Here is a 25236-nt window from a genome sequence, read left to right as displayed (position 1 = left end):
AAGGGCGGTCAACTCCGCAGCTAGCAAGCCTGTTACAGCCGGGAAAATGGTGTGTGGGGCACTTTCAGTGCGCTAACTTAGCTCCACAAGCAAATAGTATATTGTTGTTGATGTAATGCTATTTTCAAAACGGACTATGCCGGAAATATGACAGGACAGGCTCGACTTTCATCATTAGCTTCGATGGCGATAGGAAAGAAGGAAGAAAGAAAGGAGGATGGATATTGAGTAAAAAGGATTTTTGGTGAGTAAAATTACAAATATGGCTATATTCCTAAATAATATTTCAATTGTGGGCCAAGTTCTGATATCTTTAATCACAAAATGGTGCTAGGAAGTGGATTTTACCCCAGTTAAATTTTTGGCGTTTCACCATTGACGTCCATCGCTGTCTTTTCCCGGGAAAAATCACCCCCCTGGCCTGGTTGTAATGTCTCAAAAGCTCCAGTATTTGTATTCAATCAATAAATGATGCTAGGAAGTGGATTTTACCTAATTTTAGTGCATTTTTTGTCATTTCACGTATGGACGTATCGACGTTCATCGCCGTCTTTTTACCGGGGAAATGATACTCCGGGCCCGGTTCTGATGTCTAAAAAGCTCCAGTATTTGTATTTAATCAATAAATGCTGTTTTTGGCTGGATTTTACCCCATTTTCGGGCAATGTTTGCCCGTACGCCATTGACGTTCATCGCTCTCTTTTCCCGGGAAAATCACCCCCTGGCCTGGTTTTAATGTCTGAAAAGCTCCAGTTTTGTATTTAATCATGAAATACTGCTAGGAAGTGGATTTTACCCCATTCTTGTGCATTATTTTATTGATTATTTTTAGGTGTCGCAGCTGTAGCTGCAGTAGAGGTTTTATAGCCATAAAATAGTTTTTGAGGGTTGGATTGATACGTTGAAGGCGCTGCCAGAAAATGCACCGCCCGCCACTGCTATTAAACCACTAGTTATGTGTTACTTTGTTAATAGATGGCGAATTAGAAGAAATAAAACATTTTTCCTAATCCAATATCCTGTTATTGGTTTTTTCAGTGGGTTGGAACGAATTAATTTGTTTCCCATTCATTTCAATGTGAAACGTCCGCTCGAGTTACGAGAATCTTGTCATACGATCTCAGTCCCGGAACGGATTAAGATCGTATGTCAAGGTACCACTGTATTGACAAAAGAACTATATATCCCAGCAGTCACTGCGCAGTACTTTTTCTACGGGCAGTCGGGGGCTTCTTGCCGTAGTTGTGAGAGCTGTAGAGGATGGTGTACCCTATCGACCGATTTATTATATTTAACAATCTTAACAATTTTAGTATTGGTCCATATATAAAGCGCACTGGATTATAAGGCGCCCTGTCTATTTTGGAGAAAATTTAAGACTTTTATTTGCGCCTTATAGTCGTGAAAATACGGTACACCGCAATGGCGTGCTCCGCCTTTAGCATATCCAGAAATGTCAATATTTAGGAGGCATTTTCAATGGCGACTCTTCCTCCACAGGTGATGTGCGTGATGCGAAATCCATACGCAACAGAACAGGAAATGACAAGATGTAGTGCATCTCGCTTATCGCTTCTTCAATGCCGCTGAGTGCCAGCCATTTCAGCGCCAAAGAAGTGGTGCCCAGACTTCTGCCATTTTTTAAATCTTTCTTCCGTTTGCGGATTTCAGTCTGAATTTTGACATTTTTATGAACTTTTTTTATACTTCAGAAAAAAATCAGCGATGGAGTGAAGCCGTGAAGTGGTGAAGGATCACAGTATACTGTACGCCTCATATGACGTGGCAGTCTTCCTGAAGTATTATTAGTGCAATGAGATAGGCACACTTTCAATGTGAAATTGCGAAAAGGTATTGGACAAATAGCTTGCTATCATGCTTTAGATAATTATAGAGAGTAGATTTGGTTTCGATACATGGAAGGTAGCATTTTGGCTGGAGTCACACTTTAAACACTTGTTATTAACTCATTGTTTGACATTGATTGATTAGGAACGAAACAATCACTGGCTGTGAATGAATCTATCAATTTTTGCAATGAATTTCTAATAGAATCCCATAAAATATTCATCTCATTTTGGGATTCATTCTAACATAGCAGTGGCACTGAAACACGATGATTGGCAAAGAATGGTTCACTGATGGCCTAATCTATAGAATGATATTGCACCTAATCAATGATTGTGACAGTGAAAGGGTTAATCTAGCAAATAATTTTAAAATGAATCAAAGGATTTGATCAATTCAACAACTAATTCCCCCCTACTTTTTTCAATTACTCTCAGTCACTGGCAACAGAACATGATCAGGAGCAGCGGTGAATTATCTGTAGATTCATTTTGCATTGTACGTACGTTAGTTATAAACTCAATGTGTTTAAATTTGGTTTTAGAGAGACATGATTGGACATCTATATAATCAATGGCATTGAAAGAGTTAATGGCAATTTACGCATTCCCCCCTGATGGCTACACAGAGCGCTGGATGTGAATGAACAACAGAAGGGCGGCACTCACCAAGTCCAATGGTGCCTAGCTCGTGCACGTGGAGCGAAAGCTGCAGAGCCGCCGCTTGACACTGGCAGCTGCCGCAGGACAGAGCAGCGGCCAAACGGGAGGGGGGCGGTCCCAGGAACGGGTACTGCGAGCACAAAGTAGCATCGGCATTTAGGGACAGCGCACCAGAGCAAAACTCCCTTTTTACCTGCACGCCCTTCTCAGACAGCTGCATGGATATCTGCAAGGTCTGGCTCAACTGTGCCAGGAGGCCTCGCAGCATCGATGTTTTGTCAGCCACGCCGTTCTCGGCGTCCGGGGGCAAGGATCTCCGCCCCATTGCCGCTACCAGGGTTAGGAGGCGCAAGGTGAGAGAGCGCCAGCGCAGCCATGCACGCTCCTCCTCCAAGGAGTGCTGCCGATGCTCCTCGCTCAACTTCCTGGGTTGAATAATAGATTAATCAATAGATTTAATTTGTCGACTATTTTTGTGATTAACCTAAATCATGGTCAATCTGTGTATTCTAACATTCCATAGGAATGATAAAGAAACTACTCTGCATCTTGAGGATGTTTATTTGCATAATTCATTGATTTAAAGGTCCCATTTCACGGATTATGACACACCAATTAAATAATAAAATCCTGTCAAAACTATAAAAAAATAAACGATCAAGACTCTCAAATAGTCATACCTCGACTTACGAATGCCTCTAGGTGCAAAAGTTCCAGGTCAATAAACTTTTTATATGCAATTGAGTGCCTCGAGATAATAAAATACCAGTTACGAAAACCCCCCAAAAGTACATCCCTTCGTTATCCGTTATTTCATTTTCAAAATATTGTCGCGGATGCATTGATTCTCACTTTAGAAGCTCTCTATTCTACACTGGGCTCTCATTAGCTGCCCGAGAACAACCACTGTTTCAAGATTCTCTCTTATCTCTTATGTACTTTTGACCGCCGTTCGTCTTCACGGAGTTCTGACAGTGCTTTTTGTTGAGTTTTTCCAAGTATGGATAAAGCAGCTGCTTCAGTTTTTAGCATCATGCCTCCCAAGAAAATCACCAGTGCGAATGAAAAGAAGTGGTCAGCGTGGATGACCAGTTGGTCGAGGGGGCATAAAAACAAACTCTCTAGGGTTAATGGAACACTCGACAATACGGGGGAATACAACGAGAAGGCAGACAAGAAGGAAGCAGCGAGCATTACAAGAGCAAAAATAAATAAATAAATAAAAGAAATGCTGGTGATATTTCACGGACTTTCTGTCTTTGTAGAAAAAGTAACACCATCCAGAAAGTGTTCACGAGTCGTGCGATCGCCCACTGTGACGACGTTTGTCTGTTGCATTATAGAAATATTAAAAGTTGTCAAATGCAATCGTCTTTGGATATTTTTTTTTCTTCCAAAACGTCCGTCAACTAGCACAGCAGAAGGGCAATTGAAATCCAAACATGTAAGAACCAGTAGTGACTAATAAAATAGGTGAAAATTAAATTCCAAAGAAATCATAAAACGTTAATGTTTGTTGTTGATTAATATTGTTGTTTGAATTCTTAATGTTGCATTTATAAGACGTGTGCTTATGTGTCCGTGTGGTTGTCAATGTCTTCTTAAGGTTTAGGGTGGATGTGTGTGTGTGTGTGTGTGTGTGTGTGTTTGATTTTTTCCTGTTGTGTCTCGACCCTTGGTGCTTAACTTGCTCCGGTGGGACACAATAGGAAAAACCACAGACAGACACACACACAGTGGTTGTGTGCTCTCTCTCTTGCATACCCTTCCTCTTGTTCCAATGTGATTGAATACGGATAGATTTTGTATGCTTTTAAGATATTAATAAATCATTTTCTTAGAATTTTCTCTCATTCCTTGTGTCCTCACATCTTTTATACAAAATTGGGACACTGACCAATTTTAAAGGTGTGCTGGATTTCAACGACAGGATTCTCAGTTTTCTAAACAGAGCTCACAATCGGTAATCAATTAACTTTCAAAATTGTTCCGCCTAACCTAACTTTAAGGTCAACATGGAGTGCCTGTCACTCCCACTTCTCCGCCTCAAATCCCGCTACTTGATCTAAACGGCTACTCAACAATGCCGCCCAAGAAAAGTCAACTCGGCCGTCGGACAAAGAAATCCACTGCCTGTCGAAAAAGCAGAGGTGTATTAAATCCAGAAGACGCGGACACCTTGCGCTCCCGTCAGGCGCAAAGAATGTACCCCCATCTTACGAAACTCCTGCACAGCGCTTGAGACGGCGAGAAAGGGATGCTGCCGCTACTGCTAAATTTCGCTCATCTCAAAGCCCCGAAAGCAGAGCCCTGCGTAAAGCTAACAGTGCTGCATCCACCTCTTCAGCCAGGGCTAAGCAAACCACCAGTGAGAAGGTTCAGTGGCAGGCGGCTAATGCAGCCTCAACCTCCGCTGCCCGAGAGCGAGAAACTACTGAGGAAACCGCAGCTCGGCAATCTGCGGACGTTGCAACCACTTCTGCAGCCAGAGCAGCTGATACCGTTGCGGCAGGTTCTAAACTTGCGGTAACATAACACACATTCCCTTCTGCGGTAATATGAAAAGATGTTTGGGTGGTGATCTGCCTCCTACGAGCTGACTGAAGTAAGGTAAGTGAAAGACAGTGAGAGGTAAGCGACCTGTATCCACAACAGCAGAATGCCAAATTACAAGTCCGTCACTTGCACTTATTTAGGTCTTTTGCCGAGTAAACGCAGCTTATGGAGAAGCACCACCAATTTCGTCACACGCTGTTTCTGCGTGTGATGACAAGTAGGCTTTTTGTGTTGTTGATAATGACGACAGGGCCTATGTCCGATTATTATTATTCTGCTTTGGTAAATAAAATCGTCAGTTAGAAACTGCATTTTCTATTTCCTTGGGTTGTCTCTGTGTCATACTAAATTTGGTTTGATGATCTGAAACCTGTTTGTCATAAATATACCAAAAATACAGAAATCAAGAAGAATATGCCACCCATGGGGAGAATGATTCAAAATATAGTACTGCTGGGCAATACAACAAAAATTGTTATCACGATAAAAAAAAAAAAAGAGTCGATACCAACAATTGTCAAATGTTTTGTCTTTCAAATTTGAAATTTTAAACTTTTGTGAAAAAGTAATTACTTATGTAAAGTATGAAAGTACAGACGCTCCCCTACTTACGAACGAGTTAGGTTCCGAGCGATTGTTCATAAGTTGAATTTGTTTGTAAGTTGATTCAGTGCTATATTTTGTATTATAATTTATGTTTAAGGCCTATATAAGTATATTGAAGGTTTATATAAGTGCATTTGTATGTTTAAGGCTTGTATAAGTAACACGCATTGGTTTGTACTGAAAAAAACATTTAATAAAATGGAGAGAATATGTACAGTACTGTATAGAGAGAGAGAGATTTATGTATTAGAAACTGGCCGAAAGAAGCGATCTAACGACAATTGCACAGTTTTCTTCTTTTTTTCATCATAAATGATGCGGTAGCACTGTATGGCATCATTCAATTGATTTGCAAACTTTGTGCAACGTTCAATATTTGGGTCCTGCTGTTCGATCTTTCTGTTTATAAATGGTACTGACGGTCGAACGATTCAAGTTGTATATGTGCAACGCTCACCACTCTCACGCGCATCAAGCTTCGTTATTATTGCCACTCGTTTCAAATGAAATGGCTTGCCTCTTCCTTGCAACTCCCTCAATAGAAGCCTTTCGTTTTTTACCAACCATATTCAATAATGGATGCACGAGATATTTATTGATACAAATGAAAAAGGTTCTTTGCCCACTGGAGATACGTTCACGCACTTCCGCGTTGCAACGAATTGGACAGAAGGTAGATGCTGGGTGAGCTGAGCCCTCACAGCGCCAGGCGTCGGTATTAGCGGCGGAGAGGAGCACTACTCGGGAAAAAAAATACAAAATCGAACTTACGAATATTTTTCGACATAAACACAATTTGCAGACATGTTCGTATGTACCATTGTTTGTGAGTCGTATGTTCGTAAGTAGGGGAGCGTCTGTAAGTACTTTACCTAACTTAAAAAAAGAGAATATAAAATATGATGATTTTAAAGTGTCATCGTTGTTCTGTCGTGCCATAAAGATTACACAACTCCCTCCTTACACTATGAAAAGTAATAAATAATAAAACCTGCACAAATTGACAGACATTATTATTGTTATTTATGTATATACATGATATTTTATAAATTTGCCTTCAAACAGAAAGTTGCTGTGCAATAGAAAATAAATTAAATAATTAACTGAAGACATCATTGGCAAGTAGACTATTATCAGCCTCACAAAAATAAGTGACATAAATATACCTCACATGTGGCCATTTAATTTTTTTTTTAAACGTTTTTAGATTTTTTCAACGTTTTCATAACATTTGCACAAACAGGGAAATCTTCTTGATACCAATTATGAAAAGAAATACAGCCTCAAATGAGAAAAGTGGGTTAAAATGGGTTAGGAAAATGTTCAATTAGGCTGCTGTTTGTGCACAGGTGTTTAAGAGGCATTTGAAAAAAGAAGAAATCCCTTCCCTCTTTTTGTTTAAAAGAGCTCTACCCTATGAGAATTTCTCTTACTGGCTTCCTATTATAGGTACACGGTCGATTGGTCGCCGGTCTTTTGGTCGCGGTCTTTAGGTCGCCCGGAAGTTTGGTCGTCGATCCTTGGGTCGCCGGTCTTTTGGTCGCCTGATTGGCTGCTGCCACCTACTGTCAATTTAATAAAAAACAAATTCACAGATGGTGTTTTTGTTGAAGCAGTCCAATGAACCTTCATTCTCACTGGGAGAACTTGCAATGTTGAAATACTTTAGATTAGATCAGGGGTCGGGAACCTTTTTGACAAAGACAGCCATAAACAATTCCTATTTTCAAATTTTATTTCTTTGAGAGCCATACTCAGAATTTTAGTGTAAAAATGTGAAAATGAGATGTGACTTTTTTGGGGTCATTTTACCACTTTTAAAGTACTAAATGAATTATTTTGACAGCACTGTTGCGCAGTTGCTAACCAATGAAAATATGCATGCAGAAAAGTCTAATAAAAATATAATTTAAAAAAAGATGATTAAAGTTAGAGGTACTGTCAGTGCCATAGTGCCGACGTGACACTCCTATTGGTGCATTCGGGACTCGGCTCTGTCACCAGCGGTTTAAAAACATATTTTACCTCACAGCTTAGCGAAGAGCCACATGCACCCATCAGAAGAGCCACATATGGCTCCCGAGCCATAGGTTCCCTACCCCTGGATTAGATGGTCATTTTTATCAAACGAATAAAAGTATTAGTATACTTTTAGTTACAGTATTTAGATCGTTTCAACAGTATTTAGACTCTAAATACTGTTGAAACGACCTAAATATCTAATATCAAAATATCAATAAGAGCACTCATTTAACACATCAAAAAGGGCACTCATTCAACACATCGGCTGCGCCATTGACTGTCATAGGCGTCCAATGAACCTTCATTCTCTCTGGGAGAACTCGCAATGTTGAAATACTTTGGATTAGATGGTCATTTTTATCAAACATCAAAATATCAATAAGAACACTCATTTAAAACATCGGCTGCTGCCATCGACTGTCATAGCATTCTCTCTGGGAGAATGAATGGGAGAATCTCTCTTAAGGTAGAAAAAATGGTTAAGAATGCCCAGAAAAGTGTTCCAAACGCGGAGTAATAGTTTTTAAAACAGCATTTAATGATTAAATACAAATACTGGAGCTTATCAGACATGGCTACCGGGCTCTGGGGGTGATTTTCCCGGGGGAAAGACAGCGATAAACGTCGGCGCGACCATTCGCAAAAGTGCCAAAAATGCACTAAAATGCGGTAAAATTAGCACTTAGTGATGAAATACAAATACTGGAGCTAAAATGACAGTCGATGGCAGCAGCTGATGTGTTAAATGAGTGCTCTTATTTCTCCCAGAGAGAATGAAGGTTCATTGGACGCCTGTGACAGTCGATGGCAGCAGCCGATGTGTTAAATGAGTGCTCTTATTGATATTAGATATTTAGATCGTTTCAACAGTATTTAGATCGTTTCAACAGGATTTAGTCTAAATACTGTTGAAACGATCTAAATACTGTCTAACTAAATGTATACTAATACTTTCATTTGTTTGATAAAAATGACCATCTAATCTAAAGTATTTCAACATTGCAAGTTCTCCCAGAGAATGAAGGTTCATTGGACTAAATTGACAGTAGGTGGCAGCAGCCGATCAGGCGACCAAAAGACCGGCGACAAAAAAGACCGGCGACCCAAAGACCGACGACCAAACTTCCGGGCGACCTAAAGACCGGCGACCAATCGACCGCACATGCTATTATATCGTTCCGCATGTTAGCAAATCAATAACCTCTTCTTGGCCGTGCTGTATGTGTTAGAAAGAGTATTAAGACTGTAAACTGATACGGCTGCCGAGGTACAGTCAATCGTGTTTTCTCTCAGTGTAGCTCGCGTGCATTTATACTTGACTTGGAACTTTTAGGGGGTAGCCTCGGTGTTGTCCTCTATCTCAAAATAGCTCATTTTGGCCATGTTCTAGTTCTTTAGCTTTCAAGATTTGTGTGCACTGCTCTATCGCTAACCCTGCTAAATGTCGAGCTGTTCCTTACTATTTTCTTCGGCCACTGAACTTTGGTCTTGAACTAGCATTCACGTCATATCAGCGGCACCATCCTTTGTGGTGTAATTACATTAATTTGGGTGGGGAAAAACGGGTAGACACCACGGAGGAGAAAGGTGGAAGTTAAGTTCCCCTCATTGCGGGCACCAGGCGGATCCCGTCGCTTTTATCTAAAAATCGAGTTCTCTGGGCGGGTAGTATGACTGGGCGGGTAGCATGACTAGACGGTGCGGCGGAGGGAAGACGATAATGGCAATAAAGAAAAACGTACTCTTATTACTTTTTCTTATTACATAATAAATCAGCTAGTCCTTTCGTGCATGTGTTACGTACCGCTCTTTTGGGTCCCAGCATGTGAAGACTGTGAGGTCTCGGTTGTCCCTCATGCTGTCCCAGGGAATGTCATCCTCCTCCGCAGACAAACACATGGCCTTCACGCTCTCCTCCAGACTGGACACACTGACAAACAACATTGGCAGTCACCACTGTAAACAAAGGTGAGCTGGTTCTTCCCTCGGTCAAGTCAGCTCACATGTCGGCCTCCACGAACAAATCCAATAGTATCCTCTCGGTGCGGACTTGGGCAAAATGCAGCGACTGGTTGAGTCGGTTCCTGAGGGCGATGAACTCTGGGATCTTCTCAAAGGCGCCGTACTTGTATGCCTGAATGATGTATTCGGAGGTCTGGGGGAACGACATACTCCTTCACTATTCATTTTCTACATGGCTATTGAAGGACTATATAGATTGATACCTCTACTTACAAATGCTCTCCATACAAAATACTCAGGTTCCGAAAAACTTTAATGTGAAACCCTTTGTTCCAAGATGCGAAAAACTGTCCAAATTACAAAACATGAAACTAAAAATTAATTAATTCATTCATCCTTCTTCCATACCGCCCATCCTCGAAAGGGTTGCGGGCGTTGCTGGAGCCTAACATGGTTTTAATAGGGAGTATAAATGTGTTAGTTTGAAGGGAAAATCTTAAGAAAAACGATCGCACGTGGTATTTCTGAGATACTGTATGAATGAAAAGCACATTATTGGGGTCAATATCAAAAGGAAGTTAATATGCCTGTCTTTGTAAATGAAAAATATGAAATTATTCAATTTGAAAAAAGAAAAGTCTATCTTGATGAGAACCTGATGCTTCCTAATTACAGAAATTACAATTTTCTTACCAGAAGTTTAAGATGTTATGGCAGCCATATTCCTTCTAATCTCAATTCTTTCGATGGTTCATATAATGCCAGTCAGAGCACGTTTAACTGGGTTTAGACGGCAGCGCCCTAGGTGAGATGGCCGTGCCCCGAGCGAGCAGTGACAGGAACGCGAGTTTTTTTCCACGTTTTATGCAAGATACATATGTTTTTTTCTTGAATTTCATTTATAGACGTCAAAATAAACTTGGTTTAGCATTTTATCTACAGTGGTACCTCGACCTACGATCAGCTCGTGGTACGACATGCTTTGGTAGGACGAAAATTTCGATCGAATAATTCGCCCGAGATACGATCAAAATTTCGAGATGCGACCAAGCCAAGTGGCCATGACACTGTCTTTTTTGCATCTCTGTTAGGTTTATCATTATTATAAATGTGTATCAATATTATGATATATGTGCTTGCAAAGAAGTTATTAACATTAATACAAAGGGCATTTTAATACATCTCTTGCAAAAGTAATGACTGTGGTTCGCATCAAGAGAACTGTACATCAAGATGGTTCACATCGAACTGTGGATTGTTTTGGGAAGCATCAAGATGGTTCACATCAAACGGTGGATTGCTTTGGGAAGCATCGGCTTCTCAGGATGGCTCACAAGAACTGTGGATTATTTTAGGAAGCATCATCTTTTCAGGATGGTTCACATCAAAACTCTCTTGGGAAGATTCGACAGACCTACAATTGTTTTGAGAACTGAGATAAATTGTTATGAGACTCTAAAAATGTTTAGACTTCTGTGGGGCATGGTGTTAAAATCTTATGAATACGTTAGCGAGAGAGACATCGAGTTATTAGAATGATCTTGACTGGACACACGGGTGGATGTATTCTCTTCTTGCAAGAATTAAAGGATGTGACTTCAGATGCCTCTTTTATTGAAAGGTGAATTTGGAAATACCTTAGGATAAACTCATCAATCTCTTTCGTGTATAAAATATATCTACAAGCACTGGGCGGACTTTGCATTTCACTACCCGTTTTTTCCCCCACGTTGGTCTACATTTACATACAAGGTAAACAACAATGGATCGGCAGTTTTGCAAAGAAAAGGCGACCGTTGACAATCGACATGAAGCGCGAAATAATTGAAAAATATGAGAGTGGGGTACGTGTTACCTAGCTTGCTCGGTAATACGAGAGGAATCCGTCAACCATATCCACCATCTTTATGCAGAAGGACCCAATTAAGGAGAAGAGGCCTTCCAAAGGACTAACTATAATTTCCCACCGGCGCAGTGACATTCACGGCGAGATGGAGTGCCTTCTTTTATTGTGGATAAAAGAAAAACAGTTAGCAGGAGATAGCGTGACCGAGTCAACCATATGTGAAAAAGCCAATGGAGTTTACATGGATTTGATTACAACGAAAGGAGAGCCTTCAACACCTTCAGAACCCTTTAAAGCAGGGGTCTCAAACTCAATTTACCTGGGGGCCGCTAGAGGCAGAGTCTGGGAGAGAGTGGGCCGCATCAGGATTTCCACAAGAAAAGCGCTGATAAAACATTCCAACGTTATCAAATATCTTTATTTTTTAACAAAAAAAAATGAATTAGATAAATTAACTTAAAGATGAATTAAAAATAAATAAATCAGTAATAAAAAATAATAATAATGAGCATACAGTAGATCAGGGGTCGGGAACCTTTTTGACGAAGAGAGCCATAAACAATTCATATTTTCTAATTTTATTCCTTGAGAGCCATACTTCGAATTTAAAGGTCAAAATACATTTAAATGGGTGTCTTTTATTTTAGTAATTTCACCACTTTTAAAGTGAAAAAAAAAAAGAATACTTTTGACAACATTCTTATGCAGTTGCTAATCAATGAGAGTATGCATTCTAGCAGAGTCTAATGCAAAAAAAGAAGACTAAAGCAGCACTGGACATAGTATCTCAGTTCTGTCACCAGCGGGTTCCATATTTTAGCTCACAGGTTAGCGAAGAGCCAGATGCACCCATCGAAGGAGCCACAGGTTCCCTACCCCTGCAGTAGATATACGCTGGCTAAGTAGAGAAAACTAATTATTTTTATTCTATTTCAAATGTCTGTATTAACAGCTCTTTAACCTTTAACTTTCTGAACTTGAATGGAACATTGAACATGAAATATTCTGAACACGGCTTCTCTTGCCTACTTGTTGCTGCTAGAGACCTGGCATCGCTTCTTCTCACATAGCTGAGTAACATTTGGCTTGAGGGAGGAAGCAGTGGAGACCCTCAGTAGAGCTTGAAGATGCTCATCAGTAAGTCTGGACCTGTACTTGGACTTATGAAGTTCAAGGTGGAGAAGAGCTTCTCACACAAGTATGTGCTCCCAAAAAAGGCACATGGTCTGCTTGAACATTAGGGAAAGTTCAGGGAAGCTGGGGGTCAACTCTCTCAAAAATTGCCCAAGCTTGTCTGCTTCTCCACTCACCTCCCTGAACTTGGCTTAGAGTGCAGAGTTGCACTGCAGGTCAATGAGCTCCATTTGAAGCTCAGGAGGGGCATCTTGCACATCAAAGGAGAAGGGGTCCGCAAAAATTTGAAATGTGGCTTTGTGTGTCTTGAAGTCTGCAAATCTGTGATCAAATTCCTCCTGTAGCTTCGAAATGGCCTCAACATACTTCTCACCACTGAATGGTGTGCCTGCATCCACAAGAGCCTTGCATGCTGGGAAATGGCAAAGGTTTGTCTGAGAGAGCTGGGCTTTCCATAACACAAGTTTAGTGCAGAATGCTCTCACGTTGTCATAGGCAGCACTGACAAGTTGCCCCTGGCCTTGTAGCTTCTTGTTCAGTACATTAAGCTCATGTGTGATATCAACAAGAAAAGCTAAGTCCATGAGCCATTTGGGATCACTTAGCACAGGAACAGCAACCCCGTCCATCTCCATGAAGTCTTTTACTTCTGCTCTCAACTCAAAAAATCTATTCAACACGTTTACTCTGCTGAGCCAACGTTCCTCAGTGAAGTAGAGCACATCCCCATATTCTGACTCCATTTCCTCTAAAAAAGCAGGGAACCTTCTGTGCTTTAAGCCCCTGGATCTGGTTTGGTTGATGCATTTAACAACGACAGACATCACATTGTCAAACTTCAGGCATCTGCTGCAAAGGGCCTGCTGATGGATAATGCAGTGCAGCGCTATGGCCTCCTCCACACCCTCCTCTTCCATTTTTTTTTTGAACAACCAGTCCATTCTTCCTCCCTGTCATTGATGGGGCTCCATCGGTTGTTATTCCAACAAAGCTCTTCCATGGCAAACCGGCATTCTCAATGGCATCACACAGCTGGTGAAATATTTCCTTAGCGGTGGTCTGGCCATGCATTGGAATTACTGTGAGCAACTCCTCCATCACTTCAAAATTGTCATCAACACCACGGACATATATTGTGAGCTGGGCAGTGTCTATGATGTCTGTGGTCTCATGAAGAGCCACTGAATATACACTGAAACATTGTGCTTTCTCACACAGTTGATCATAAATGTCACTTGACAGGTCAGAAATGCGCTCTGCCACGGTGTTGGATGAAAGGATGATGTGGTTGAACTGACTTTTCTTTTCTGGACAGACAATGTCTGGAACAGGCTGAATAAGCTGGTCAGGAGGGCCAGCTCTGTTCTGGGCTGTCCTTTGGACTCTGTGGAGGAAGTGGGAGAGCGGAGGATGCTGACCAGGATGATGTCCATCATGGACAGCACCTCCCACCCCCTGCATGAGTCTGTGGAGTCCCTCCGAAGCTCCTTTAGCAATAGACTGCGGCACCCTCATTGCAGGAAGGAGCGCTTCCGCAGATCCTTCCTCCCATCAGCTGTCAGGCTCTTTAACAAAAAAATGGCTGAGTGTTAAGACCTACCGTATGCATGCATGTACATTTATGTGTATGTATGTATATACCGTAATTACTCGAATATAACACGCAGGTTTTTGCAAAATAATTAATTCCAATAGTTGGGGGTGCGTGTTATAATCAAAAACTTTTTTTTTTTTTTTTTTTTTTTGGTGTCTTGTTACATGGCCCTTAGCCTGGTGCTTTTTCTTGCCAAATAAATTGAATTGAAATTGAATAGAATAAAATAAATTACAAATTTTCGATCGAAAAAAGCATTGTCAAACTCACTTTGACGCACGGATTTTACGTCATCTCGTAGAGCCGACGCACGGATTTTACGTCATCTCGTGAAGCCGAGACCACCACTGCCCCCCTCTAGCCTCGTACCCGTCTCAGTTCACCCTCTCTCAGTTCAGTGTTATAATCAATAACTAAAATAAATTACAAATTTTCGATCGAAAAAAGCATTGTCAAACTCACTTTGACGCACGGATTTTACGTCATCTCGTAAAGCCAATCGGATGATGTGTTGTGGGAGGAAGAGGAAGTGGATGAAGGAAGCGTGGACGTTGATAGGATTCTCAACGAAGAGATGTATGAGAGGACAGACAAAGAAAGAGAGGAACTTTTCATTTGAAGGATTCTAATGAATAAATTTGTTTGAACAAAACAATCGTGAAACGAAGAAAAAAAGGTAAGATTTCTGATTTTCGTCAGCGGGAAATTTTAGGTGCGCACTATATTCGAGTACTGCGTTTTTCCAGATTTTTTTGGCCCAAAGTTATACCTGCGTGTTATTTTCGAGTGCGCGTTATATTCGAGTAATTACGGTATGTGCTAAGCAACACGCTTATTTATTTATATATTTATTCATGTATTTATTTCTTGACCTAATTATTACCTATGTATTTATGTCTAAAATGCCTTTCCTATTCCTGCATCCTCACCCTCTTGCTACTGTGACAACAAAATTTCCCGAATACGGGATGAATAAAGTTATCCAATCAAATCCAATCCAATGTGCAGCCTGTAATATGCACTTTTGGATAAATTCACCTTATGGGAATGGCTTTCCTGCTTTAGCAATCAACTCACAAACGTCGTAGCTAGCTTTGACTGCTGCATTACTGTCTTTGGTAGCCTTCTTGAAGAAATCCTGTTGCCTCAGAAGACGTGTTTTAAGACTGGCAACCTGGTTGGCTCTCTCATCTCCCTGGTATTTTTCGTACTCCTCAGCATGTCTCGTAGTATAATGACGTTTCAAATTGTATTCCTTGTGCACCGCAACTTTTTCAGTGCAAATGAGACACGTCGGTGTGCCCCTGTACTCAACAAAGAAATATTGCACTCCCCACTTTTCTTGAAACTGTCTGTGTTCATCACCGACCTTTCTCTTCACGGCAGGCTTTGAAAGAGACATCTCTGGGGCTCTGTAATGTGTTTCCACTTGGAATGAGTCTCGGGTTGAACTTTAACTTTCAGTCGCGCGGGTCTGTGGCGCATGCGCACTTTCGCTCTCCGATCGTATTGGATTACGGCAGTTCTCCGAATTTCTCAAGTGTCATGTTAACGCACTTACTGTTAAGTTTCAGTTTCACTCGCGGAGATGGCTACAGACACAGACAGGCTGGATCACGGATCATAGCGCCTCATTCAGTTCTAAGCTGAGAGCAGCGGAGGACTGTGCGCGCCGAGCGGAGTGATCGGCTTCACAGCTTCTCCTCCGCCCAGCTGATTGGAGGAATGAGTGAGTGAGTGAGCGAGGCACTGGACAGCCAGGCCGATGTCCCGCCCTCCAGAGCCGTATACCTCACCGTGATTGGTTCATTCAGCTCCGAACACAACAAGTGTCATTCATATCAATCTTGCGGGCCGCACGAACATTAATCTTTCATATCAAGACGGGGCCGCAAATTATCGTCCCGGGCCGCTAGTTTGAGACCCCTGCTTCAAAGCGAGTCATGGCTGGTTCAAAAAATGTAAAAAAAGATTTGGAATACATTTGGTGAACATTTGTTGCCGGAACTCAGTAGCGAGGAGGCGGTGGAAGAGGCGGGGCCCCTGGCTATAAAAGATATCAAAGACATGCTCGCGAAGTGGCAAGAGGTTTCGGATTTTATAGAAAAGACTCACCCTGACAAGCAGGCAAGTGGTCGCGCGTTATCGTATTGTGATGACATTTGTGTGCGTCATTATTGAAATATTTTGAAGGGGAGGCAAAATCAAACAACTCTTGATGCGTTCGTTTTGAAGACCCCGGCTGAACGTCTGTGTGGGGTCAACCCGTAGAGCTAGGTAAAAAAGATTAAAACAAAATTAGAATTCAGTTTTGTGTGAAGTTACATTAAACGTTGAGTGTCTGTACATATTTATCCAAGTTAATTTAAATTAGTTTGTTCGTTTATGAGTCCCGTGGATAAAGTCCCCCCGAACACCCCCCCTCCGCCTCCGTGTATGTCTGTGTATGTATCTACCCTCTGCGAAATGAGTCTAATTTTACTTTTATTAAACACGTTTTATTACTATTAAACCACTCGTTATTACTTTGTCAATATATGGTGAATTAGAAGAAATAAAGCATTTTTTCCAATCCAATATCCTGTTTTTGGTGTTTTTTCAGAGGGTTGGAACGAATTAATTTGTTTTCAGTTCATTTCAATGGGAAACGTTCGCTCGAGTTACGAAAAGCTCGACATACGATTTCAGTCTCGGAACGAATTACGATCGTATGTCGAGGTACCACTGTATTTATATTTTCTCTATTTTAAAATAAATGACCGTATCGGCCGCATTGTCTTCCGTCATGATGTCACGGCACCATTGAGTCTTGACGTCATCGTATCATGGCGTCGTCAACTTGCAGTTTCGTGCATGTTGTGTTTTTATGCGCATATAAGCTGTACGCTCGATTCAGTCATTTTTTTGTCCTACAAAAGCGGCTTATATGCGAGTATATATGGTAAATATAAAATACAAATACAGGTCCTTCAATCCTGTGACCTGTCCTTGTGATTGCCCATTGAGTTCACCTGCCCTTTTCACGCCCCCGGTGTCTCTGCTGCTCGCTGCCTCTCGTCTCACCCAGGTATGTACAACGGTCTCATCAAACTTTGTCCGTCTATTTAAACTGCGTGTATTATTCAGTTTTTGTCGCATCGTCTGCCGAGTTCAGTCCTGTACCTGTTGTGTGTTACTTTTTCGGCATTCATGTCCAGTGCTTCTTGTGCCCGTGTTATCCCTATAAGTTTGTTTTGTTTTTCTTAGTTGTTACTTTGTCACTTTCTCTGGTTTTTGTATCTAAGGTTTTTTTTTGTAATTAAAGTTTACGTTAGTACAGCTTCACTCCCTTGTCCGTCTGCTTCCCTGGTGCAACTACACTTGCTGCACCCTTTAACCTACCTCGACAGTTTGTCGATCAAAACATGCAGCCACCAATCAAGTAGTGTTGTAGGTTGCAGTCACCTCGGGCATGTTTGGGCAATGGATTTGCACAGGAGGTGCTTGTTGTAATTATGACGATGGCTAAGAAGGGAAAGTCCAATAATATGAAACTGAATTTGTCTCCATTAATGTAAACGACAAGTGCATTTGTCTGATTTGCGGGGCCAGTGTGTCTGTTGGCAAGCGATCCAACGTTGAATGCCATTTTACCACACGGAAACGTTTCCAAGGACTTTCCTGTGCCCAAAAATCTTCGGAAGGAGAAGGTAAAAGTGTTACGATCACGCTGCGTCGTCGCAGCGCGATCGGGATTATTTTAGGGGACCCAAGCGCAGGAGACGTGAGTGACTCGAGCCAGTTCACTTCAAACTACATTCTTTAATGAATAAACAAAGGTCTACAAATCCACAATGGGCTGGAACAGAACGGCAGCATGCTACGCGCACGCACAAACAAAGAGACGATCCGGCAATGGTGCTCTCACTCATTGCTCCTTAAATAATAAAGCCAGGAAGCAATCAGCAGATTGACTGCAGCTGCTTCCCTGACGGCACGTCAGGAGGGACAAAACAGGCCACTCCTGACAGTACCTCCCCTCTAACGGACGGATCCCAGACGTCCTAATGCCTAATGTCCATGAAAAACGAAAGCCAAAAATCAGGCAGGGAGGGAGGGGGGTCAAGCTCCGTTCTCATCGTCCGGGGGGCGTCCCCGCCAACCCGTGAAGAGACGAGAGGGGGACCGGTCCGGCGGGCGTCCGCGCCGGCCGGTGAAGAGGCGTGGGAGTGGCCGGCCTGGCGGGCGTCCATGCCGGCCAGAGACGAGGCATCGAGGTGGGCGTCCGCGCCGGCCTGAGACGAGGCTTAGGAGGGGCCTATCCGGAGGGCGTCCACGTCGGCCCTTGGAGAGGAGAGGGAGTAGCCGGTCCAGCAGGCCTCCCTGCCGGTCCTTAAGGAGCTGGCCAAGCCCCCTGCCCTTAACAGACACCAGAAACTTAGAACGGTCGTCGGGCACCTTACCCTGGCTGCTCGGGGGGCCGCCTGCCCCCTCGGCCGAGAGGGCCGGAGAGTCGCTCTCGCCGCCGCCGCCAACCCCCTCGTCCGGGGGTGCCGGAGAGTCGCTCTCGCTGTCCCCCTCGTCCGGGGGCCCCGGCGAGTCACCCTCGCCACTGTCGCCGGCCCCCTCGTCCAAGGGCGCCGGAGGGTCGCTGCCGCCTTCGCCGGCCCCCTCGTCCAGGGGCGCCGGAGGGTCGCTGCCGCCTTCGCCGGCCCCCTCGTCCAGGGGCGCCGGAGGGTCGCTGCCGCCTTCGCCGGCCCCCTCGTCCAGGGGCGCCGGAGGGTCGCTGCCGCCTTCGCCGGCCCCCTCGTCCAGGGGCGCCGGAGGGTCACTGCCGCCTTCGCCGGCCCCCTCGTCCAGGGGCGCCGGAGGGTCGCTGCCGCCACCCCCGGGCCCTGGGCGGACAAGCGCTGGGCAGACCGGAACCGAGCAACCAGGAACTGGGCGGCCAGGAACCGGGCGGCCAGGAACCAAGCAACCAGGAACTGGACGACCAGGAACCGGGCGAACAGGAACCGAGTGACCAGGAACTGGGTGGACCAGCCGGCACCGGAAGCCTGGTTCGTGGCTTCGGCACGGGTGCGACTAGCGGCCCAGGTGGCAAAGGGAGTAACTTGCGTGGCTTGGGCACGGGTATTTGAGGAGCTGGGAGCGGCGTGGTCGGCCGAGGAGCTGGGAGCGGCGTGGTCGGGCGAGGAGCTGGGAGCGGCGTGGTCGGGCGAGGAGCTGGGAGCGGCGTGGTCGGGCGAGGAGCTGGGAGCGGCGTGGTCGGGCGAGGAGCTGGGAGCGGCGTGGTCGGCCGAGGAGCTGGGAGCGGCGTGGTCGGGCGAGGAGCTGGGAGCGGCTTGGTCGGGCGAGGAGCTGGGAGCGGCTTGGTCGGGCGAGGAGCTGGGAGCGGCTTGGTCGGGCGAGGAGCTGGGAGCGGCTTGGTCGGGCGAGGAGCTGGGAGCGGCGTGGTCGGGCGAGGAGCTTGGAGCGGCGTGGTCGGGCGAGGAGCTTGGAGCGGCGTGGTCGGGCGAGGAGCTTGGAGCGGCGTGGTCGGGCGAGGAGCTTGGAGCGGCGTGGTCGGGCAAGGAGCTTGGAGCGGGGTGGTCGGGCGAGGAGCGGCGTGGTCGGGCGAGGAGCTTGGAGCGGCGTGGTCGGGCGAGAAGCTTGGTCAGGGGCTTGAGCGTCCAGGCCCTCCTTCTGCTTCTCCCTGCGGCATGGTGCTAGCCGCCGCCTTCGGGAGGGCGGCACAGCATACCGGCCGCCACGTGGTGGCCCATCGTAGCTGGCCCGCCGACCAGGTGAAAGACCTCGCTGCTGCGTCTCCCCAAAAAAACAAGACGGGCGGTGTTCGAAACACCTACCGGAGCCCCCCGCCGGCCGCCACGTGGTGGTCCCTTGTAGATGGCCCACCCACCTGGCAGATCATGGTCGGGGCAATCCAAGTCGGAGTAATCGGAGGAGTATTGGTCAACATCCTCCGATGGAGCGTATCGGAGTCCGAACCGGCTGAGAAAATCATTGTCCGAGTCCGAATCTCCAGCATATAAATCTATTAGCTCCCTGTCGTCCTCACCTTCAGAAAAGTCAGAGTCCCAACCGACAAAGATTTGGCGTTCCAATGGGGCCGAGGGAGGCTGGGGATTCTCCCTCCATTGAGAAAAAAACTCGCTGGAGTCTGAATTCAAATAACTGGGGCGATGAACTGAGGGTGTCGGAGCCTTGGAATTATGATTTAGCTGTGTGGCAGTCCGGTGCGACGGGTTGAGCGGAGGGTGGGTTTAAAGGTGAATGGAGGCTCAGTACTACCTCTTAGTCGAGACTCCTCCGTTGCCCAGACGTCTCTGAGGTGCCCACGCCAAGTGTCCATTATAGACTCCCTCATAGACTCTGTGGGGCCTCTCAGCAAGACTCAATTCATAAATCCATGTCGTCGCGGGGCTTCAACGAGGGTGGCTGGCGTCGACGAGCGCGTCGGCGCGAGCGTGGGTAGCCTCCCGCTGGGTCCATTATGGCTGGATCGTTCTGTTACGATCACGCTGCGTCGCTGCGTCGTCGCTGCGCGATCGGGATTATTTTAGGGGACCCAAGCGCAGGAGACGTGTGACTCGAGCCAGTTCACTTCAAACTACATTCTTTAATGAATAAACAAAGGTCTACAAATCCACAATGGGCTGGAACAGAACGGCAGCATGCTACGCGCAAGCACAAACAAAGAGACGATCCGGCAATGGTGCTCTCACTCATTGCTCCTTAAATAATAAAGCCAGGAAGCAATCAGCAGATTGACTGCAGCTGCTTCCCTGACGGCACGTCAGGAGGGACAAAACAGGCCACTCCTGACAAAAAGAGCCAAAGTTAGTTCTTCAGCGACAAAAATCATTATTTGCACAAACCACAAAGAGGGCGAACGCTGCAAGTGAGGCATCTTTTAAAGTTGTACGCATTCTGGCAAAGCACAAAATGCCCTTTACCGATGGCATGGTAGAGGATGCTATGACTGCAGTGGCAAAGTCACTATTTGAGGACAATAAAAGCAAGGATGAGATTTTAGCTGCTACTGCAACTTGGAGCTAATACTGTAGCCAGGAGAATGACTGCACTGTGTAAAGATGCCATGACACAATTGGACTCGGACATTAAAAGGTGCAAGTGGTATTCCATTCAATGCGATGAATGAACTCAAGCGACACAGCCTAGCTCGCAGTTTTCATTCGCGAGGTCTTTGAGGACTTCTCAACGAAGGAAGTTAATCGCTCTTCTGTCATTGAAAACTACCAGCAGATGTGTTGATATTTATAATTCCGTGAAGACCTAAATTGTGAAGAAAAACAAACCCTTCAAAAAGCTGGTGAATATTACCACACAGTGTGTCAGCGATGATAGGCTGTCATTGTGCGTTCATTGGGAACTGCAAAACTGACCCGAACTTTCCCAAGATTCTCAACTATCATTGCATTTTTCACCAACAAGCAATATGCATGACCGGACGTTTGGTCGCCCGGACCTAAACAACAGGCGGCCAAACGCCCGGCGACAAAACAAGGTAAAAACACGGTCTATGCATCAATAAAAGCCAACAATGGCCCTGAGCAGTTTCACTGAGTGAACTTGAGTGTATAAGTTTGTATGTACATGAGTTGTCCCCTTAGGAAGGGACATCAGTCAGGGTCTTAACAAGTTCTCCAACAAAACAAAATAAAAGAACAGGAAATTTGGAGCTTTTCTTTAGCCTAATAATTAATAGGGCATTAAGTATGACTAAATAATAATTCGCAGTTTGTATTTAGGGAATTTGAGCAACGATTTAAATGGTAATTATCAATAACCTTCCGGGCGACCAAACGTCCAGCGACCAAAAGTTCGCCGACCAAACGGCCGAGTACCAGCAATATGCTCCAAGGTTCGGCAGGAACACCTAAGCCTGAGGAGACACCCAATCCTCGCCCATGTCCAAACCCAAGAAGAAAATGACTACCACCCGATGATGAGGAACAGTTGGTACAGATACGCTGCACTCACAGCCCGCGCCACAACCAATGAGAGTTGTTACGTCTGTTTCCTCATGCCCACTGCCGTAGCCCAACCACAGCTATGGGCCAACCTCCAGAACAAAGAACTCGCCAACCACACCTACAACTGTATCCTGGGTAATCCAAAAGAATCCTGTCCGGCAAAGTTCGACCGCCTACATACCATGGTCGCGGTGCCATTAACAGCTACAGTTAATCCCGCAACATATGTCGGGTGCAACAATCGAACAGACTGTTATCCATCCTGTTTCAAATTCAGTGGACCAGATCCCAAGACCCCTTTAGACCAAGTTCACGTCACCAGGTGCGCCGAGATCAGACAAGTCACTTTCCAATCATCGACAGTACTGGACCAAGTATGGTGGCTCTGCGGATGGCGAGTGTATATGATCATCTCCGCCAATTCAACTGGCATCTGTGTCCCTACATGTCTCCGACCACACATACATCCTTACAACAGAGTCAATCCCCACAGTCGACGCCAACCCACGTCAACGCCGGAGCCTCAATTTCCGCCCCCATGATCCAGTGTGGGGCTCGGATGTCCCCCTCGAACACAAACACTGGTCAGTCTCCTCCAAAATCCTGATAGCTGTTTCCCTGGGTAGGAACAGCAAATAACACCCTACGTCTAGAAACCATTGACTACAGATTCCAGGCCTATGTCAACGCATCAATCCGACTACAACAAGGTCGAGAAGCCCAAATAACCGCCATGACCCAAATGATTATCCAGAAGTGCCTTGCTCTTGACAGAAAAACCGCCCAGCAGGGAGGTGTGTGTGCCATGGTAGGAGACTCATGGCTCGGGCTCATGGACACAGACCCTTTTGAAATCCCTAGTACCGTTTGTAACTGTTATTGCTCTCGTGCTTGTTATCCTAACCAGTTGTTTACCCTGCTTCTCAGCTTTGATCAAACGTACCATTAATGCCACAGTTGAACGCACCATGATTGTTGAAACCCAGCTAATGTTAACTCGTATACAAATGCAACAATCCATATCCCAATCTGACCCTGATGTTGCGTTACTGTCTGACACTGATTAATATGTCTTTCCTATTCTGAGACGCCAGACCATGAGGCGATCGTCCCAAGCGGGAGGTCAACGGAGCAATTTTCCCTCAACTGCATGAGGGTTTTCGCCCCCTTCTGGTCGGTCTAAACTCCAGTTTGAACTAATTTGTGAAGAATTTCATTTAAAAGTAGCATCGCTAACGAACGAAATTCCGATGTTTTTATACTCACAACAGGAGGGAAATGTGGGATAGACTGGCCAACTGGCTTAATAATTGTTTGTTCATGTCGCGCCATGTGGCCAAACTCGCTTTACAATTGTTTGTTAAGATCGTGGAATGTAAGATAGGCTAACTAGCTGGCTTTGCAATTGTTTGTTCGCATCGCGAAATGTAAGATAGGCTAACTAGCTGGCTTTGCAATTGTTTGTTCGCATCGTGAAATGTAAGATAGGCTAACTAGCTGGCTTTGTGATTGTTTGTTCGCATCGCGAAATGTAAGATAGGCTGGCTAACAGGGTTTGCAATTGTTTGCTTGTATTGTGCGATATGGCCAACTCGCTTTGTAATTGTTTGTTCGAATCGCGCGATGTAAGATAGGCTGCGGCAGTTTGTGTGAGCTATAAAAATATTGTGTTTGCATACAACTTAGCCCTGCAAATGTCTTAACCATATCAGCCTAAAGTTTTGTTTATATAAACTTTGTCCTACATCGCTGTCTTAGAAATATTACCCTGTTTCCCTATATAAAGACTGACCCACTGTTCATTCGGAGAGAGAGTTGCAAAGGACACCAGGCTGAGGGGTTCTCCACTGTTAGCGCTCTCTCTCCATCCTGCAGTCCAGTAATAAACCTCTCCATCCATCCTGCAGTCCGGTAATAAACCTATTTCCTATTAAATTGATCTCACTCTTTCTTGACCTGCTCCTGAAGTTGTATTTCAGATCTATCAGCCTCACCTTTTCTCTTCCAAACATATTGCTGGGCATTGTGGCCAAACAGCCTGATTTTTGTTTCGTCTGACCACAGAACTTTTCTCCAGAATGTCTTATCTTTGTCCATGTGATCAGCAGCAAACTTCAGTCGAGCCTTAAGGTGCCGCTTTGGAGCAAGGGCTTCCTTCTTGCACGGCAGCCTCTCAGTCCATGGAGATGCCAAACACGCTTGACTGTGGACACTGACACCTGTGTTCCAGCAGCTTCTAATTCTTGGCAGATCTGCTTTTTGGTGATTCTCGGTTGAATCTTCACCCTTCTGACCAATTTTCTCTCAGCAGCAGGTGATAGCTTGCGTTTTCTTCCTGATCGTGGCAGTGACAAAACAGTGCCATGCACTTTATACTTACAAACAATAGTTTACACTGTTGCTCTTGGGACCTGCAGCTGCTTTAAAATGGCTCCAAGTGACTTTCCTGACTTGTTCAAGTCAAGGATTTACTTTTTCAGATCCATGCTGGGCTCCTTTGACTTTCCCATTGTAGCGTTTGTGTGCATTTGCATCCAATGAACCCTATTTAAATGGACTTAGAGAAGTCACCAGCTGTAGTCACTCATAATCACCCACAAGAGGTTAAGAGGCCATGCTATGGAGCTCATTTCACTGACACAACTTTCATAGTCACCAAAATTGCTAATTCGTGTTGCTGTATGTATATTTTTGACCCAGCAGATTTGATCACTTTTTCTGTTAACCCATAATAAAGTCATAAAAGAACCAAAACAGAATGTTTTTTGTGACAAAGAAGTATGTTACAATCAATATCAGAGAAAAATCAGAGTTGTAGAAATAACTGGAAACTCAAGAGAGCCATGATATACACATACATATATATCGTATTTACTCGCATATAAGCCGCTTTTGTCGGACAAAAAAATGAGTGAATCGAGAGTACGGCTTATATGCGCAGTAAAACACGACATGTACGAAACTGCAAGTTGACGGCGCCGTGACATCAGAACGCAATGGCGCCATGACGTAATTACACAATGAGAT

At 44.7% G+C, this 25236-nt stretch overlaps 1 protein-coding gene across 2 annotated transcripts in view; it reads right to left on the bottom strand.

Annotated features, from left to right (window-relative positions):
- naa25 (N-alpha-acetyltransferase 25, NatB auxiliary subunit) overlaps positions 1–25236 on the bottom strand; it is a 109162-nt gene that overhangs the window by 10859 nt on the left and 73067 nt on the right. For both annotated transcript variants that reach the window (XM_077622185.1, XM_077622186.1), the window contains 4 exons: positions 9698–9849; positions 9499–9624; positions 2704–2935; positions 2517–2640 (listed from right to left, as the gene is read on the bottom strand). In XM_077622185.1, coding sequence (XP_077478311.1) covers positions 2517–2640; positions 2704–2935; positions 9499–9624; positions 9698–9849 — 634 coding nt within the window. The remainder of the gene's footprint in view (positions 1–2516; positions 2641–2703; positions 2936–9498; positions 9625–9697; positions 9850–25236) is intronic.

Source organism: Stigmatopora argus, chromosome 16 (genome assembly GCF_051989625.1).
Source record: "Stigmatopora argus isolate UIUO_Sarg chromosome 16, RoL_Sarg_1.0, whole genome shotgun sequence".
Lineage (NCBI taxonomy): Eukaryota > Metazoa > Chordata > Actinopteri > Syngnathiformes > Syngnathidae > Stigmatopora > Stigmatopora argus.
This window is presented reverse-complemented; position numbering and strand designations above follow the sequence as displayed.